Consider the following 18,471-nt stretch of genomic DNA (forward strand, 5'->3'; position numbering starts at 1 on the left):
CCTAGAGCGCCCTCTCGGCCAGGGGTGGACGCGGAGGGGGCACGCCACAGATGTGGGGTCCCCAAATTAGGGGTCAAAGGGCATTTTGGCTCCCCCTTTTCCTTCGGGGCGGGGGTGTGTGGGGGAGTGGTGGAATTCCGGCCCAACCCGGTCTTATAAGGACACCAGGCCAGGTCCTGATCAGCTTGAATGCTTGGGTCCTGAAATCCTCTTTACAACCCCCCGGTGTTGTGTGGGTGGGTGACCGAAGTCGGGAACACCAGCGACACTTTTTTTTTAAACGAAACCTTATTGGTAATAATTTTCAAATGTTTACAACAGTACACTGTTTAAGAGAAAGAAAGTCGCGACCTTCGTGGCACACAGGTTGAATCGTCCCTGCGCCTGTAGGCCCACCCCAGGCCTGAGAGCTTCTCCTGGGACGGGGAGAAGTTAGGAAAGGGGCAAATATGGGGATGAATGGATGGGCTGGCTCCTCAGCGGCTCCCCACTTTTCTATTAAGAGAAAAAAGCACAAATGGGGCAGGGGAGAAGGGATGATGGACAGCTGACAGCCAAGCAGAGGAGGGGTGCCCAGGAAGGGAAGAGGGGGGCCGCAGGTTGCTGGGTGAATAAAACAGGCAGGTCCTCCCCAGGAACCATGCTTTCTGCTCACCCTATCCTGGGGGTGGGGTGGGGGTGAAATCAGGTGCAAGGAACTCTCTGGCCCTCTGGCTGTTCAGTCCAACCCTCCCACCCCCACCCCACTGAGAAAAAAAAAAAGAGGAACAAAACCCACCAGGGCACTGGTATACTCCTAAAACTCAGAAAACTCCTTGCCACACTTCTCACTGTTGGAGATTTCGATCTCTTCTTCCTCATAGTCGTCAAAGTTACTTGTGTCCCCAGGGCCTTTAAACTTTGGTACAAAAGGAGCTTCCACCTGCAGAAGGGTCAAGAACCACCCAGACCTCAGCAGTCCGCACAGTCATCATTACGACAATAAATGCGAATGGCCTAAAGTTTGTGAAATGACTTACTCTGACCCAGGCCAGAGCTCAGCATTAGCGTGTAGACTCATCTGAACAAGCCGAGCATCCTATTACAGCCAACTTACCAATGGGGAAATTACTTTCCAGAGAGGGGCATCTCCTGCCTAGGGTCACAGGGGGGCCAAATGACCCCACAATCCCATTTACAGACTCTCATTGTTCTTCACTGCCTCATCTAGATTGGCCCAGCAGCCCACAGCCTATTTCCAATCCTTCCCTTTCCGTCTCCCCACTGGAAGCCCTCCCTGGCTCTTGGACTCCCCCCAAAACCCTCAGGGCACCCAGGAAGGGGAGGAGAGGGGAAACCCACCTTTCTCTGGTAGATGGCGATCCAATCAGTTGTGGCAAACCACTTGTGGTTCTTGATATCGTTGACCCCATTCTTGAGGTTTTCAGAACGTTTGGTGAGGTCCACCTGCAGGAGGTTCCGTAGCAGATCCTTCAGGTCAGAGCTGGTGTGACGAGAACCGCACCTGGACAGGGGAAAGTGACACAGAGTGGGGAACCCAGAACACTGCCTTTGCCATCCAACAGTCCTATTGGGTGGGGGACCCCAGACTTGAGCATGCAGAGCATCCCATCAGGCCCATTGGAGTTTCTGATCCAGGAGGTCTGGGTGGGGCCCAAGAATCTGCATTTCTAGCCAGTTCCGTGGCCATGTTGATGCTGAAGAGGGCACGACTTTGAGAACTGCTGCTCTAAGGTTAGAGCTGTGATGGTTCTCATTTTAGAGGAGACCGAGGCTCAGTGGCTACTTCCCACAGGACAGCTCGAATTTATACATGGTCATTGGAGTACGTGCCTGGAGGGGAGACGTTTTCGCACCTGTAGCGGACTGGAAGATTCAGGTGAGCTGGCCACTCCCTGCCACAAGAGGCCTGGGGGTTGACCACAGACAACTTTGCACAACCAAGCCATATGTCTGGGAATGTGGAAGTGGCCTCCCTGGTCCCTGCAGGTCACTGTTCCCTCTGAGTTAAGGAATCTGCAGTGTCTCAACCACCATGAAACAAAATAAATGTGATGACCTAGGTGTCCCCATTTAAGTCCCCATCGAATTCATGCAGTCTAGAAATGTTTTTTTTTTTATTAAGGTATCATTGATATACAATCTTATGCTCAGGTTTCACATAAGGAACATTGTGGTTATTACAATGCTCCCTATTATCAAGTCCCCACCACATACCCCATTACAGTCACTGTCCATCACCATAGTAAAATGCTATAGAGTCAGTACTTATCTTCTCTGTGTTGTACTGCCTTCCCTGTGCCCCCCCATATTAATGTGTGCTAATCATAATGCTCCTTAATCCCCTTATCCCTCCCTTCCCACCCACCCTCCCCAACCCCTTTCCCTTTGGTAACCGCTAGTCCATTCCTGGGTTCTGTGAGTTGCAGTCTCTAAATTTATGCTATTGTTTATTTATTGACAGCATTAAAATGCACAGGTCTTCAATGTTCTGTTCCAGGAGTTCAGACAGTTGCACACACTTGTGAAACCACTACCCGATATACCATGTAGAACATTTCTGTCATCCCAAAGGAAACTCTCGGGATCTTCCCGCAGCTCAGTTCTGCAGTCATCTAAGGGCACTGCCATTTCCCACAGGAGGAGCCAGGAGGAGGAAAGAATGGCTGTTGGCCTTCTTAAAGCCATGTACCAGGAGTTGGTGACCTTCACAGATGTGTCTGTAGACTTCTCCCGAGAGGAGTGGGATTGTTTAAATTCTTCTCAGAGACATCTGTACATGATGTGATGCTGGAGAACTACAGGCTCTTGGTATCACTGGGACTTTGCTTTTCCAAGCCAAGTGTGATATTATTGTTGGAACAAGGAAAAGAGCCCTGGATGGTAAGGAGGGAGATGGCAAAAGGCTTGTGCCCAGGCTGGAAATCTATGGGTGAAACTGGAAAATTAACCCCAAAGGAGGACAGTTATGAAGCACAGTTATCTCAGAAGATAATAGAAAAATTAGAAGCTGTGGTCTTGAGTAGTCTAGTTTGAGAGAAGAATGGAAATGTGAGGCCCATTTTGAGAGGCAACCAGTGACTCAGAAGGCATGTTTCAAAGAAGAGGCAATCACTCATGGGGAAGCCCCTGTTGATAAAAGAGGACAAGAATATAACAAATCTTGGGGAAGTTTCCATCTGAACACACTGCTTCATGCACAGCAGATAATCACCAAAGAGGAGAAAGTACATAAACATGACACACATAAGAGGAGCTTTAAAAAAAATTTAGTGGCCATTAAGCCCAAAAGTATCTATACAGAGAAGAAACTTTTACAATGTAATGACTGTGAAAAAGTTTTCAGCCAGAGCTCATCTCTCACTCTTCATCAAAGAATTCATACCGGAGAGAAACCTTATAAATGTGTAGAATGTGGGCAAGTCTTCAGCCAGAGATCAAATCTTGTTCAACATCAGAGGATTCCTACTGGAGAGAAACCCTATGAATGTAAGGAATGTAGGAAAGCTTTCAGTCAGAAGGCACATCTAGTTGAACATCTGAGAGTTCATACTGGAGAAAAACCTTATGAATGCAAGGGAAGTAGGAAAGCCTTCAGCCAGTTTGCCTACCTTGCTCAACATCAGAGAGTTCCTACTGGAGAGAAACCCTGTGAGTGTATTGAATGTGGGAAAGCATTTAGCAACAGATCATCCATTGCTCAACACCAGAGAGTTCATACTGGTGATAAACCTTATGAATGTAGTGTCTATGGGAAAGCATTTAGCCTTCGTGCACACCTTACTGTACATCAGAGGATACATACTGGAGAGAGACCCTATGAATGTAAGGAATGTGAGAAGGCCTTCAGCCAGAATTCACACCTTGCTCAACATCAGAGAATACATACTGGAGAAAAACCTTATAAATGTCAGGAATGTAGGAAAGCATTCAGCCAGATTGCTTACCTTGTTCAACATCAAAGAGTTCATACCGGAGAGAAACCATATGAAAGTAATGTTTGTGGAAAGGCTTTTAGTTACTGTGGATCCCTAGCCCAACATGAGCGAATTCATACTGGAGAGAGACCATATGAATGTAAAGAATGCAAGAAAACTTTCAGGCAGCATGCACACCAAAGAAAACTCTCTCCTTTCTCTTTCTGGGAAAATCCCCGCCCCAGTGAAGGCACTTGTCCTTTTTGCCTTCACGCGCCATACATGTGTTTGGTCTGGGTCTGCACTTGATATAAATGGCATCACACAGTTCATATTCTTTTGTTTCTTTCTACTCTTGCTTCTGACATCCAGCCACGTTGTTAAGTGTATTCATCTTCTGTCCTGGTGGTGATGGTGGGTATGATTCCATTGTATGTATCTGTCACGATCTGGAGTTCCAATCCTTTGCTGATGGACATTTGAGCTCTTTCCAATTTGAGGCTGTACGTGAATAAGTACTCTGCTTATATATTTTAGATAGCTGGGCTGGAGGCGGCCTTGTAAGCTCAACTGGAATGTTTGGGGGCCGGTGGGTCTTACTGGGCGTGGCCACCCACTCTCACCCATCCCCTCCCTAACTGTGCCTGCCAGTAAGCCCCATGCCCACTTCTATGCGGCCCAGATCATCCTGACCTTTGTGTACCTGCACTCGCTTAGTCTTATCCACCGGGACCTGAAGCTGGAGAACCTCCTCATTGACCAGCAGGGCTAAGTTAAGGTACCCACTGGGCTGGGCAAGGGGTAGCCCCAGGTGGCCACAGCCTGAACTCTCCTCCCCAGTGGCTAACTTCCCGTTCTTGTGCACAGGTGACAGACTTCGGTTTAGCCAAGCGGGTGAAGGACCGCACCTGGACTTTGTGTGGGGACCCCTGAGTACCTGACCCCAGAAATTATTCTTAGCAAAGTAGGTGCTTCCCTACCCTCTGACTGCCATGAAGCCTGCCTGCACCCACTTCTCACCTCATAACCCCTTCTTTCTCCAGGATTACAACAAAGCTGTGGATTGGTGATCCTGGGAGCTCTAATCTATGAGATGGCTGGTGGCTACCCACTCTTCTTTGATGACAAGCTCCTCCGTATCTACAAGAAGATTGTCTTTGGGAGGGTGAGGCCTGGCTGCAGGAGGATGGCTGGGTCCTAGGCCATCCTGCTCACTGTAGGGCCCTGCTTGTTGTCAGACAACTTAGAAGTTCGTTAAGTCAGGCCAAGTGGTAAAGCTGGGTGCCCCCACCATGCCAACTGAAGCCAGCACCTCACACCACCTGTCTGTCTAATCCTGGACCCAGGGTACTGAAGTTGCAAGGGCTCTCAAAAACCCTAAGCTTTACTGAATTCCCACCCTGCCCGATTCAAGGCTCATGTCACCTCTTGCTATCCCCCTCAGCATGAGTTTTCAAAATTCCCAGCAGAAAAGCAAGTGTGTTCTGTTCCCAGGTGCTGCCCCAGGCCTCACTGTGGACTCACTTGGGGCATACAGCCCAAATCCCCTTTGCCAAATGCAGACTTCCTAACTCTAAGGGTATGGGTAACGGGTGGCAGAAGCATTAGAACTTGCAGCTACAGAGCATGCTGAGTGAGTGCTACCCCGTGCACCCCCATCTGAGTCGAACCCCACACCCCGAGGGAGGGAGGAAGCTAAGGCACAGGGAGGGGGTTTCTCTGGTCTGAGATCACACCAAAGAATCACTGTAGACACCAAGCGCCAGAGAGAGATTGGGAATCCCACTGCTGCCCTCAGCGCAGCTCACCCACCTTGCTAGCGGGATCCAGCCATCCCGCCACTTGGCTCAGGAAATAGAGGGAGCAGCTCCCAGCTCAGCCTGTGGGGGCTCATGGGGCCCCAAGCCCCCACTCTGCCACCCATTGGCTTTGAAACCTCGGCAAGTGCCTTTGCCCCTCTGAGCCTCAGCCTACCCATCTGAAAACTGGGGAACCAGCTACCTGCCTCTCAGGGAGATTGAAGGCAATCACCAGCTGCAAAGCAGGGTCACTAAAAAGGGAAAGATGAGGTTTCTGTCACCAGGCAGAATAGAAATTGCCGAGAAGATGGCCCAGAGTGGAAGAAAAGCCATAAAGGCTCCAAAGAGGAAGAGGAGATGATGAACGTAACTCGCTTCTTTGTAGCATTTCAGTTCCCACACGTCCTCAGCAGTATTATCTCCCTTGCGCAGTCCTGGGATATCTGCCCCATGCCAGAGAGGTTAAGGGCTGTGGCCAAGGACACACAGCGTGTAAGGGCAGAGCGAAGCTGGGAGTCAGTTATTGTGGCTGTAAATCCAGCAACTACTTTCAGACAAGGCTGTGGGCTCAGAGTCTTTGGGGAATGTTTCTGGAAGAGTTGAATGGCGCCTCAAAGAATGGAAGAGCTATGCAGAGAGGAAGAGAGAAATAGAGAAACATTCATTTATCTTATAAGCATGAATATTTCCAGTAAGCACGAGTATTTCCAAAGTCCCCAGGCCTCTGCCAAGCCATTTTAGGGAGGAGTGGCTAAGGTGAGTTTTGGAGTCCCAACGGACCCTGATGGAACCACCCTGTCCTGCTCCCCTGTGTGACCTTGGGCGATCTGTTTAACCTGAAGGCCTGGTGCCCTCGTCCGGCAGGTGTTCAGAAATGAAGTGGCAACGACAATCCTCGCTCCCGTGTAAGGCATGTTCTGGCGCCAGGTGCTGTGTTCTCATTTCCTCCTGCCCACAGGGAGAAGGGACAGCCGTCATCCTGTTTACGGGCAGTGAAAGCGAGGGCCAGCTAGAGAGGCCCAGGGAGCCCTGCCGGTAGAGAGAACTCTACGGCGGGCGGCCTGCGTCTGGGACTGTCTTGAGCAAGGCTCTTGGGGCCACAGTTTTGTCATCTGTAAAATGGGACCAGGGTAGCTACAGAATTGGTGGGACCCAGAATAAAAATGTGAGGCTCCTTGTTAAAAAAGAGTATTACAAATTATAAGGTGGCAGCATTAAATCAAGCCTGGGGTCCCTGTGACTGCCCGGATTGCAGGCCCTGAGTGGCCTTTTCCAGCTCTTGTACTTCCGGCTTAGGTAGGATGCTCACAATGAACTCAGTCCAGCTCGGGGCTGTTATGATCCCCATTGTACAGATAAGGAAACTGAGGCTCAGGGCAGTGAAGCCCCTTGCCAGGGTCATATGACCAGGAAGTACAAGAGCTGGGATTTGAACCCAGACTGTGTGGCACAGAGTTTGTGCCCCGGGCATGAGACAGGTTCTTGCTGTAAATGGAGCAGTGGTTTGGAGTCATGTCATCCAGGTTGGGTGACTCACCCAAGGTTATCAAGCTAGAAGTCGGCAGGCCCAGGAGTCCCAGGAGTTGAACTTGGGTCTTCCAGAGCCCCAGGCTGAGTCCCATCCCTACAGCCTCATCCCCCACCCTGGGAGGTCTCCTTCTCGGACAGCCACTGGCTGTCCTGGGCCCTAGCCCCAGCTCTAGGAGTCCAGAGACAGTAGCCAGCAGTGGCCCCGGCCCCTGACCACTAGGGCCCCACCTTGAAGGAGAACTCAAGCTTCACTAAGAATGGAAAGTTGACCACTTGCAGGATGCACTTTTCATTTGGTGTGTGCTCAATCTGTTTTAGCTTCACCACCTGCAGGGGTGGGCAGGGAGGATGGAGAGAAGGGCATGTGAGAGGGTCCTCACCTCCACTGGGCGCTGGAGCTGGCCAGGATGGCTCCTTCAAGAGCCTGTCGAGGCCTGGGCTGGGTGCTGAGGACATACACAGAGGGCAGAGGCTGCCTGTCCCTTCATGGCATGTAGTTCAGGGCAAGAGCACATGAGTCACCAGGCCTGATGGTCAGAGTTGAGGGTGGGGAAGCTCCGGCCAGTGGATGCCCAGTAAGGCGCCTGGTGAAGCCTAGGGGCAGGGAAGGCTTGCTGGAGGAAGAGACAGCTGAGCTGAGACCCAAAAGACAAGTAGGAATAGTGCCCAGCAGGTAGAGGGTCTAGAAATACCTTCCATGTGTCTAGAGTACTCCCCACACCCACCTGAACCTAGGCTCACTGTTCCTCAGCCTGCAGCAGGTGACTGACGCATATGGATCAACGCCCTGAGGGGTAAGCACATCAGTTTGGAAGCCCAGGTGCAGAGAAAGGAAGTGACTTGCCCAAGGTCACATGCAGCTGGTCAGCATCAAGCTGGTGTCACATGCAGGCAGCCAGGCCCCTTGGTCAGTTCTGATCAGCTATGCCAGGGCTTCTTCCACTCTGCCCTCAGCTGAACCCTCTGGGTCTATACCTCCCTGTCCAGTGAGGTCTACACAGGCTGCTGAACACTTGCAACATGGCCAGTTGTCTAGGGAACTGCATTTAAAGTGTCTAAAATGAAAAATCGAACACTGACACTTAGCACGGTTCCTGGACAATTTTTAAGCCTGCTTGGAACAACTCGGGATATGTGAATCTGCTTTTTCGACTTCTCCACTTTTTTTCATCTCTCAGGTGAAAGTTTAACATCTGAACAGAGACATGTTGTAAATATAAAATATGTGCTGGATTTTGAAGACAGTACAAGCAAAAGAATGTGAAATGTCTCATTAATGCTATTTTTGCATGGGTTACATATGTTTAAACTATAATATTACAGATATACTGGCCTAATTAAAACATGTTCAAATTAATTCCCCCTTTCTTTTTACTTTTTTAATGGGGCTTCCAGAAAATGTATACTTATGTGGGTCATGTTACATTTCCACTAGACAGTGTTACTCTAGACTCATGCCTGGCATAACATAGGGTCTCAAAAACATTTATGGAAAGAAGGTCCATGTCAACACTACTTCCTGATACAGGTTTAGATGTCTGACCCTGTGTCCACTGCCTGGATTCCCATTGGTGGTTGGTTTGGGGGAGCAGCTTCATGAAGGCACTATGGGGGGCCCTTCTGGCCAGCAGGTCTAGCACATTGTGGGGACTTAGGAAATGAATGGTGAGTGCATGGTCGGGAAGGGCACTCTAGGTGGCAGGGACAGCTGGGGCAAAGGTGGTGAGACTGGGGCCACGTGGAGGCGCTGGACTTACCTTCTGTTTGTCCAGAATTTTCATGGCACAGTGATTCCAGTTCTCCCTGTGTTTTACGAGCATCACAAGCCCAAAGGAGCCCGTGCTAAGGGTCCTGATTCTTTTGAATTGTTCCAATCAGGCTGTGTTCTGGGGGCAGAGGGGTTGGGAGGGCCAGGGACCTCCTCCTCAGTTGCCTGCTGGGCCCAGGTCTGGGTCACCTCCAGGACCACCAGCAGAGGGGGCACCGGGGAGCAGGTGGAGAGGATGGGGTGGAAAAACAAGACAGCAGAGGGCAAATTCCTCAAGGCGGGTGGCAGGGGCCAGATCCGGCTCTGGCCTGGGGCCCAGGAGCTGCTGGCAGCTGCATGGGGGGTAGGGGCTGCTAGTTGGACGGGGATGGTGGGTAAGGGAGCCTGGCAGTAGGTGACCAGGTGCTTCTACCTAGGAGCCCCCATGGGCATCTAGGGAGCAAATGGGGGCAGGTCTGGAGCCCTCCGAGGGGCCCTAAAATCACAGCCATGTCACAGGGATGCAGTTGTGGTTGGGGGGCCATAACTCCAAGGGCTCTGTACCTGGGGGGCTTACCTGAACAGGGTTTTCCCATTTTTTGAAAATCCTCTTTCGCTTTTGCCAAGAACTCTTTCACTGAAAGGAAGAAAGGGAGAGTTAGATGGAGACCCCATCTCGTTGGGGTGGACCAGGCTATTCCTAGGGAGATGCTCACTTGTGCAAAGTGGGGCGCAGTTGTCTCAACCCCAAGACTGACCTTTCTCCAGTGCCTGCAGATGCCCTGGCTGAGCTCACGGTAGCTTTGGGGGGTCCTGACCTGAGTTGTGGCCTGGCCCCACCTCTACTCGAGAGAGGTGGGGCCCAGCCTCAACTCTGTCCAAAAATGGGATGCGGGGTGACTCGGGGGTCACTCTTGGGGGGACAGAGAGCAGTGTCCAGGCCAGCCCACCCCCACTTGCCCCAGTTCTGACCAACATTCCATGGCCGCGGACAACGCCAGCCGAGGTATTTATAGCCTTGGGATTTGGCCGCTCCTCCAGCCCCTTCTCTAGACAGGCCGGCCCTGGGTGGAGGCCTCTGGGGCTCGGGTAGCAGGCGGCCTTGGGGGGCTCAGCTGTCGCCTTGGCCCCCAGCTTGCCCTGTTCCCCCTTTCCCTCATGCCAGAGCTGGTTCAGGGGAAGCCTTGCCCAATGCCCACTTCCCATTGGCCCCTCAGCACCCCAAGTTGAATATCACCATCCTGCTAACAATGACGACTTCCCAGCAGACTCTGAACTGGTTGCTTTGTCTCCACAATCTTATTTGGTTTGCTGGCCAACTTTCCCTTTATGCATTCTCCCCATTTAACACCATAGGAAACTGAAGCTTGAAAATAGGCATTCTCACCAATGCTGAGAGGTAGCCTGGCAAAGCAGTTCAGGGCCAGGACTCTGGAATGAGATCAAGTTCAGATCCCAGCCTGGTCCCTGATGAGCTGTGCAACCTTAGGTAACTGACCTCCCCTCTCTGGGCCTCTGCTTTCCACATCTGTAAAATGGGGATATAATAGTAATGACCTGGTGGAGTGGTTGTGAGCACTGAATGAGTGAAACTTGGCAAAAGGGGCTGGACAGTGGCTGGTGTGGGTTTAGTGCCATGTAAATGTTCAGGGATCCTCCCTCTACACCAGCCTCATGCTGAAAGATTTCTGTGCTTCATTCCAACCCTAATGGGTTGGAGCTATTCCTCTCATCGTACAAGACCGACCAGGCTTGACGCTATTTGCCAGACTCCAGTGCCCACGAGATGAACTGCTTCATTCCACCTTGGTCCTAGGACACCAGGGTGGCCCACAGACAGCACTGTCCTCAAGTCCCTGAGATTCCTGAGGTGGCTGCCACCCTGAAGGGTCCTGCACACTGTACTTTGACCTTGCCTGTCATCGGCCTGTCCCACCCATACGCGGTGCCAGGAATCCGACATGACCTTGTAGGGAGCCACCCCTGCTCCCCATTGTCCCCTGAGGCTCTCCATCGGCAGAGAGAACTTTCTGTGGGGCCACAAGAATGGCAGATGGGGGAAAGACCACTGGCAGGAAAGCCCTAAAAAAGGGTGACTGAGCAGTGGGGGTGGGCGAGGCTGGCTGTCAGGGAGTGGCCAGGAATCCCAGGCTGGTACCTGGCTGTGCTACAGCTCTCTGAGACTCTCTCAGCCTGGGGGCTGCACAACATCCAGTGCTTTCACTGGCAGGAGCTTTTTGGACACACCACACCTTCCTTGGAAGCCTCCAAACATACACACTGAATTTTGGATGAAGCTGGGGGAAAAGGGTACCCTTTCAGGACTTTACCTTCATCCACCCAAGAAAGGGGAGAGGATCAGGCTTGGGAGGAACCTGGGGGAACAGCTGTTCCTACTTCTCCTTTCACTCTTAGCTGTTCCTGAGAACTGCCATGTCCTGACCCGGTGGGCCTGCACCTCTGGCCGTCGGCTGGTATTCCATCCAGAGGCTCCATGGGGTGTCTTGGCCCAAGCACACCCCTTCTCTGGCCTCTCAAAGTACAGAAGGGCCCTGGCTGCATCCCAGCTGGTGCCGTCAGCCTGCCTGACTGGGGGTGGGGTGCTGGCTAGGGACAGTGACAGGAGGAACAGGCAGATAGAGATGATGACTGGGGGGAGGATCCCGAGCCAGGAACCGACGTACTCACCTCTGGTTCCTGCCTCTTCCAGCAGAGGGTGCAATGGGGGATGGAGTGGGATGGGGGTCATCTGGGGCCCATCTGCGCCCCTGGGCAGGGAAGCTCAGGGTGCTGGCTGTGGCTTAGGTGCCCAGAGGGTGTGGCGCAAGTAGCCCAGGAAACGGATCATCAAGTGGGCCCAGAGGAGCAGCTGCAGCCACAGCTGGAAGGTGGTCTCTGAGCCCCCACCCTGGCCACTGTCTGACCCCAGATCCATCCCAGGCCACCCTAGGCTCGCCCTAGAATCTTCCTTTTGCAGGGGAACCAGGAATACGCCGTCTCTGAGCTGGCTTCCTCGGGAGGGCCTCGGGGGGACCAAGGAGGAGGAGCTGGTTGCCAGGAAAGCATTTAAAGGTGCCTGCTCCCAGCTGGCCAAGGTTTGCAAAGGCCCTTCTTGGCAGAAGGTAGTGGGAAGAGTCTCCAAGGGTGTCCCTCCTGGCTGGCCTGTGCCTGTCCCTGGGGTGGGGTACTAAAGCTCACTTTCTGTTCCAGGGACTTCACGGCTCCCAGGATGCCAGGCCTTGCTTTCCTCAGTGGGTGCTGGGCTGCCCCGGGGATGGCACCCAACGTGCCCAGGGCGATGTCCACTGGGCAGACGGGAAGGAGTTAAGGCTCAGGCCCAGGCAGCAGCCAGGGGCTCCCTGGGGGCTGAAGAGGCCCCAGAGCCCCCATTAATTAGCTGAAAGAGCAGCTGGAGAGAAAGGCACGGAGCTAGTGTCACCCCATCTCCTCCTGCGAGTCCTCTTTGAACCTGAAGCCCCCAAATCCTGCTATTCCGAGAGAGTAATGGGTACACCTGGCTTTGTCTTGCTCCTGCCCGGGGGCAGGGAGGGGAATGGCATCCCAGGATGCCCTCCGCCTCTGTCAACCCTGCCCTGTACTCGGCTCTGCTTTCAGCCATTAACGCGCAAACCGGAAACAAAAGGCTAAACCGAGGCGTGCGGGAGGAGAGGCAGTTTTGACCATCTTTCTCCTCCTTTCCAGATCCCCAAAGTGGAGGGTCAGTGGCACTGTCTCTGAGGGTGCCTGGTACCCGAGGCCACTGGTGACAATAGGAAGTGGCAGAAGAGGGAAACCCAGCCAGTTGCTGGCTTGAAAAACCTGCCACCCTGTCCATTTCTCCCACAGGTGGGGAGCTGCCTCTATCCTAGTCTGGATTAGATTTGGGCTCCCAGAGAGAATCCAGGAACACCACTTGAAAAGCCAAAGCCACAGCAGGAAGCAGGAGCCCAGCCTCAGACCACCTCCCCATCACCCCACTGACCCCCAAGACAACAATCTCAGGACACTGCCCTCCAAAACGTGGTTGTCCTGGGACTTCTGGGGCAGGGATGCCCAGCCTGGGCTGGGACCTCAAGTCTGTGCTGGCTGATTCTCCAAGTCTAGTCTGGCTCTCCTTTTCTGGGCTGGCCCATCCCACAGTCTGATGGACCTCTGTTCTGTACTGGACCTGGACTCCCGTCACTGAGCCGAATGAACCCCAAGGCCCAGGCAGCAGCCAGGGGCTCCCTGGGGGCTGAAGAGGCCCCTCTCAGAGCCCCACTAATTAGCTGAAAGAGCAGCTGGAGAGAAAGGCACAGAGGCTAGAGCCACCCAGTCTCCATCCCGGAGTCCTCTTTGAACCTGAAGCCCCCAAATCCTACTATCCCAAGAGAGAAATGGGTACACCTGGCTTTGTCTTGGTCCTGTGTGGAGGCGGAGAGGGGAATGGTATTCCAGGATGTCCTTGGCCTCTTGTCAACCCTTGCCCTGTACTTGGCTCTGCTTTTGGCCCCAGTTGAACCCCAACAATGCGCTGGAACACCCCCAGTCTGATGGATCCCTATTTTGTACTGGACCTGGATTCTATCACTGAGCCGAACCAACCTCCATTCTGAGCTGAACTCCAACACTTGACTGAACCACCACACTGTCCCAATCTGAGCTGAGCCATCACCCCTTGTCTGAACTAGGCTCCCCTGACCCTCCTCTGCCCCAGGCCCCCAGCCCAGGGTTATTAGTAAGGGAGGTGTTTCTAGGGCCAGCCAGGGGTCCACAAATCCCTGCTTTCCACCTGCTCCCCAAACCCTACTGCAGTCCCTTCCTGTCTGAGGGGCAATGTCTGCCCGGTAAGTTGCTATAGCAACAGGGCTCAGCCTCACCATTGTTGGGGTTGGAAGCCATCATTCAGCCTTCCTCTCTGTGCACCTGGACTACAGCGGCTGGGAAGGTTCATGAGACCTGCTGCACCAGCTTGGCCGCCCATCCCCAAAGCCCCGCCTACAGGGGGAGCTAGGGAGTTGTTGGGTGGTGGCAGGAAGAGAAACCCAACCTGGGGGCCAGTGGGTGCAGGGACACGCAGGTAAGGCCCCTCAAGCTGCTGTAGACGGGACTGCGCTACAGGGAAAAGCTGCTCTGGCGGGACCCTCTTGGGCACCCACACAGCTGCCAATGCAGAGATGGCTTGGCCCTCTCATAGTCTTGTAGGATGTTACAAGGTGAGAATTCTTCCTATCCAGGGACCTCCTGGAGGATGTCCCAGTCTCAGAGTCTGGACCTTTTTGTCCCTGGGGTCTGGGGGCCTCCCTCTCACCAGCCCTGCCCCTTCAGTGGGCTAGCTCCAGGGGTGCCTTTGGCCAATGCCAGCCAAGGCCTGAGCTCCACTTGGCCTCCTGTCCCCTGGGGCCTCTTGGGGCCACTGTCCCCTCTCAATTCCTCCCGCTTGCTCAGAGTCTGGTGCTTGGTCTTTTTTTCCTCTGCTCCCTTAGCATCTTACCTGGGCCCCTGACAATGGCTTTGGCATCTTTGGGTACAGATTTCCCCCACCCCACCCCAAGGCTTGTTCTAGATCCCTGCCCTCTTTGAGGAGGCCAGCACTGTCCTGCCCTGGCATGGGGACAGCAGCACAGCCTAACTGGTGCCTACTAAAGCTTGGGCATTTTCCTTACTCCAGCCCGGTTGGCATCTGGCAGTGGAAATCCAGGTGCCCCCTGCAGGCTGGCCTGGCTACTGGCCCTACCCGGGCCCTATTTCCAAGAGGGCAGATTTTGTCTAACTCGAACCTTTCAGAATCTGATCGTCAAAGCAAAAATGGGCTTCCTTCCTTATCCTGTTTCCTTCCCTGAGAGCCCCTGAAAGCCTCTAAAAGGAAGTGCAGATTAGGGCATTTCCCAAAGTGTGACATGGGTCCCATCCTCAGGCATGAAATTATTTTAAGGGATATTTCATTTTTTTAGACACTGTATTTTAACGTGTATCAGAGAGAATATAACTGACACAGCAATTCCGTGATTTTATTTCTATTACAGCTTAGGATGGACCAAAGTTTGCATCTGAACAAAAGTGAATCAAAATTTTTATTATCTTAAGAAAATATAGGTGAATAGTATCAAAATCGGGGAGGAAGCTTGAGAATATCTGGGTTGGGAAATCTGGGGTCTAGGAAATTGGTAGGCAGATCTGGATGTGAATCCTGCCTCTGTGACATCATCTAAGTGAAACTCAGAAAGATCATTTGGAAAATTGCAGTAATATCCCATTATGAAAATCACTCCAACAGATAGATTCTGTGGAGACTTGGTATATCCTAGGTGCCTAATAAATAGTAGCTGCATTTCATCAGGATAGTCCAGGCCTGTGCCCTGATTCAGCATTCTTCCCAGAGCCTCTGATCTTTTTCTTGGGGATCCTTTTCCCTGTGTGGCTTTCCACCCCCTACTGCTTTTGTTTGATATGCCTTGAAAGTTTTCCAGGACTATGTCATCTCCCCAACTTTCAACCAAACCACTGTAATATATAGTTGCTAGCTCTACCTTCCACCTCCTAGTCAGCCAGCCTCACCTGCTGGGGGTCTGGTCCTTCCCCCTCTGCCTAGTTCCATCCAGGTTCATGCCCAGAACTTTTTTGGTCACTACCCACCTGCTCCTCTGTCATCAAGCACTCAGCTTGCCTTCCTGTCCCCCACCCATTGGTGACATGTCTCCCCATGGCTGCTAGGTGACTCGAGTTCTGCCATTGGAATCATGTGGGAATAAAGTTCCTTGGCTTGCATGCCCAGGTCTTACTGGGAAGGGGGAATTAAGGGGGACTCAGATGCTGGGGTTTGAGATCAGTAATCAGGAAGGATGTACTTGGACATGATCTCCCTTTTCAGCTCTATTTCTGATAACTGGATGGGGATCTTAGCTAAGGTCCAGATTTAGGCCTGGAGTGATAATAATTTAAGAGCTGGAGGAATTGAGGAAGGAGCTTGAGGCCATTTCTGGAGGCATTTCCAGATACAGAATGGCTGGCTGGCTGGAAAAGGCTAACATCATTTGGGGGTGGAGAAGGAAACAGGCCTGTCTCTGGCTAAGCCCTGAGAATGATCAGAATGGCAAAGCAAGTCGTTAATGTCCCCCACTACCCTCCCCACTGTCATCCCGAGTCCCCTTTCTCACCATCTCAGCTCAAGCTGAATGAGCTTGCTAAACCCAGACACTCCACCCCCCACTTTCCATCCCGAGCCAGTTGTGGGTGAAGAACCCCAGGGGATTGGGTGAATGATGGGGCCTCAGTTGTGGAACACCGTTTACTGAGGGGCCCTCCAAGGAGCCTAGAGCTCTCTGCACAGCAGGAGAGGGAAGGGGCTCTGCTGCTGCCCACCCCCAACCTGGGAAACAGGACACAATGAATCCCAGCAAGATAGGCTCACACTTGGCTTTGGAAGCACTGAAGCAGTTCTTCAGGTTCATAAACACCCTGCTACCCCATCCAGGGACAGACGCTTGTTTGGAGGAGGGAGCACAAGAAGAGAGGCAGGGTGACAGAGACTGACAGGATGAGAGGGGCAGAGGGACCCAGAAAGATTCTGTCCCCCATGCCAAGTGACATAGAAAGGAAAAACAATGCTGGAGGTGGCTCAGGGAAATGTTTTAAGGGGGGCAGAGTGGGTCTGTGATAAGGTGAAGAGGGGAAGGGCAGGAGAAAGATGGCGGGGGCTGGAGGGGAGAGGGGTGTGGTCATCAAGTGGCCAAAGTCTCTGCGTGGTGGAGGCAGACCCCACAGCATTCTCAGACTGGCAGCAGCCAGGGCTGGGATCTGGCAGCGGTTCCCATGTATGGGAGAAATGAGTGAGGAAGTGGGGGGAATTAGAATCTGGGGAGAGGGACCAGGAAAGGAGGGGGTGGTGTGGTGACAGGGCCCCATATGGGGCGTCATACACGCCACGGTTGGCAGTGACAGCTGGGGGAGATGGTCTTTGCAGTGGGGGGCGGCCTTTGGCAGGGGGGCTCCTACGAAGGTCTTCTGCGGGCCCTGGGCCTGAACCTTGGACCGGAAAGGGGAAGGGGCGCTGGAGAGCAAGCAAAGAGAAATGGGGGCTGGGGGCCCATAGAAGGAGGGGCCAGGCGGTGATGGACAGGGCAGGGGCTGGCAGCGCGGGGCCGGGATCGAGGTCAAGCCCCGGTCACTCACCGCTCTCCTGCTCGCTACCCTTCTTGGTGGCGGCTGTGTTGCCCATCGTGGTGGCGGCGCCGCGGGTGCTGACGGTCCCGGAATGCGCTGGGCGGCGGCGGCGGCCCCTTGGGTTGGCTTCGCTGGCAGCGCGCCGCGACCCCCGCCCAGCCCTTTCTTCCCGCGTCTCTACGCGCCAGCCCGCCCGGTAATCTCAGCCCAAGTCTGTTGCTGCTGTCCGGGACGCCTCCGCAGTCCGCCGCTTATTGGCCTGGGCCGCCTTGACTAACGGTGCCGCGCTGCAGCCCGCTGGCCCTCCGCGGCCCTCCCTCCGTCCGGCCACTCGTGCGCTCGCGAGGCCTCTGCTGGGCGGGTTAATGTGCCTGATTGGCCGAGGGTCCCGACAGCGCGGGGGCCCGCCCAGCGAGGCCGCCAATTGGCGGAGGCGCACTGTCCGGCAAACCCCAGCAGAACGTTCAATCCCGGGGTGAGGGCGGGGCGGAGGCGCTGCTTGCTACTCAGGCCAGCTGGGCTGTGTGACGGAGGCTGGCGTTCGGCCGCGCGGAGCTCCCAGGCCCAGGAAGCAGTCCAGGCGGGCTGCCACTCGGCCCCTTGCGCGCCGCAGTATCCTGCTCCCGCTCAGTGCGGCAAAGGCTGCCGGCCAGCCAAGGTTGGCGCCGCGGAACCTCCAACGTCCCCGGGCGCAGCCGTTTTGTCCACCTGCCAGAGGGAGTGGCGCGGCCGGCACCGCGGGTCAGAGGTCACCGGGCCGCCGGCCGTCGTCATTCATTAGGCCGGTGCTGAATAGGAAAGTCAGGCTCAGGGACCTCCTGGGTCTCCCCCAACCACAGTCTGAACTTAAAGAGGATGCTGGGCCCACGGAGCAAGGGCTGGTTGGGAGGTGGTGCTCAGTATCCCCTCCGTTTGCTGGGTGCCCATCCTGGGCTTGTGCCAGTCAGCAATTTAAGAGCTGGCACTCGTTAAATACATTGCTTTCCACCATACTCCTGTCATGTGGGCACTATTATCACTCCCATTTTACAGATGAGGAATCTGGGGCACCACCACGCTGAGGATGCCCTCTGACTCGGCAACGCAATGGGAACCTGCCTTCACTGAGCAGAGAAGCAACAAGATGTTCCTTCCTTCAGGATGACCTGTTAACACACACGCAGCCTGAGGAGTTTCCCATTGCCACACAGTACTGACATCTGGGAGGTTGGGAGGGGTTCATTTTCTGCTGGGGGGGCTGTGTTGTGCACTGCAGGGTGTTCTAGCAGCATCCCGTCTCTACCCACTGGCATCCAGTGGGTAGAACCTCCCTCTCTGCCAATTATGACAACCAAAG

The 18,471-nt window shown here is 53.8% G+C and overlaps 1 protein-coding gene, 1 non-coding gene and 1 pseudogene across 3 annotated transcripts; 1 reads left to right on the plus strand and 2 right to left on the minus strand.

Moving 5' to 3' along the window:
• Positions 1-778: 778 nt before the first annotated feature.
• On the minus strand, positions 779-17,493 carry LOC118909244 (uncharacterized). Of its 2 annotated transcripts, XR_008993121.1 has the most exons (5): positions 17,145-17,493; positions 9,571-9,630; positions 9,004-9,049; positions 1,342-1,504; positions 779-922 (listed from the first exon to the last, which is right to left on the minus strand). It is a non-coding gene; the product is annotated as an uncharacterized LOC118909244 (transcript). The 2 variants fall into 2 exon arrangements; XR_008993120.1 differs by lacking the exon at positions 9,004-9,049 and having other exon boundaries at positions 17,145-17,486.
• LOC130680095 (zinc finger protein 570-like) lies at positions 2,773-4,294 on the plus strand (annotated as a pseudogene).
• Positions 9,637-17,135, minus strand: SMIM46 (small integral membrane protein 46). Its single transcript, XM_057490205.1, has one exon. The coding sequence runs from the start codon at positions 11,926-11,928 to the stop codon at positions 11,776-11,778; it is 153 nt and encodes a 50-aa protein (XP_057346188.1). The 5' UTR covers positions 11,929-17,135; the 3' UTR covers positions 9,637-11,775.
• Positions 17,494-18,471: the final 978 nt, after the last annotated feature.

This window comes from Manis pentadactyla, chromosome 12, assembly GCF_030020395.1.
Source record: "Manis pentadactyla isolate mManPen7 chromosome 12, mManPen7.hap1, whole genome shotgun sequence".
NCBI lineage: Eukaryota > Metazoa > Chordata > Mammalia > Pholidota > Manidae > Manis > Manis pentadactyla.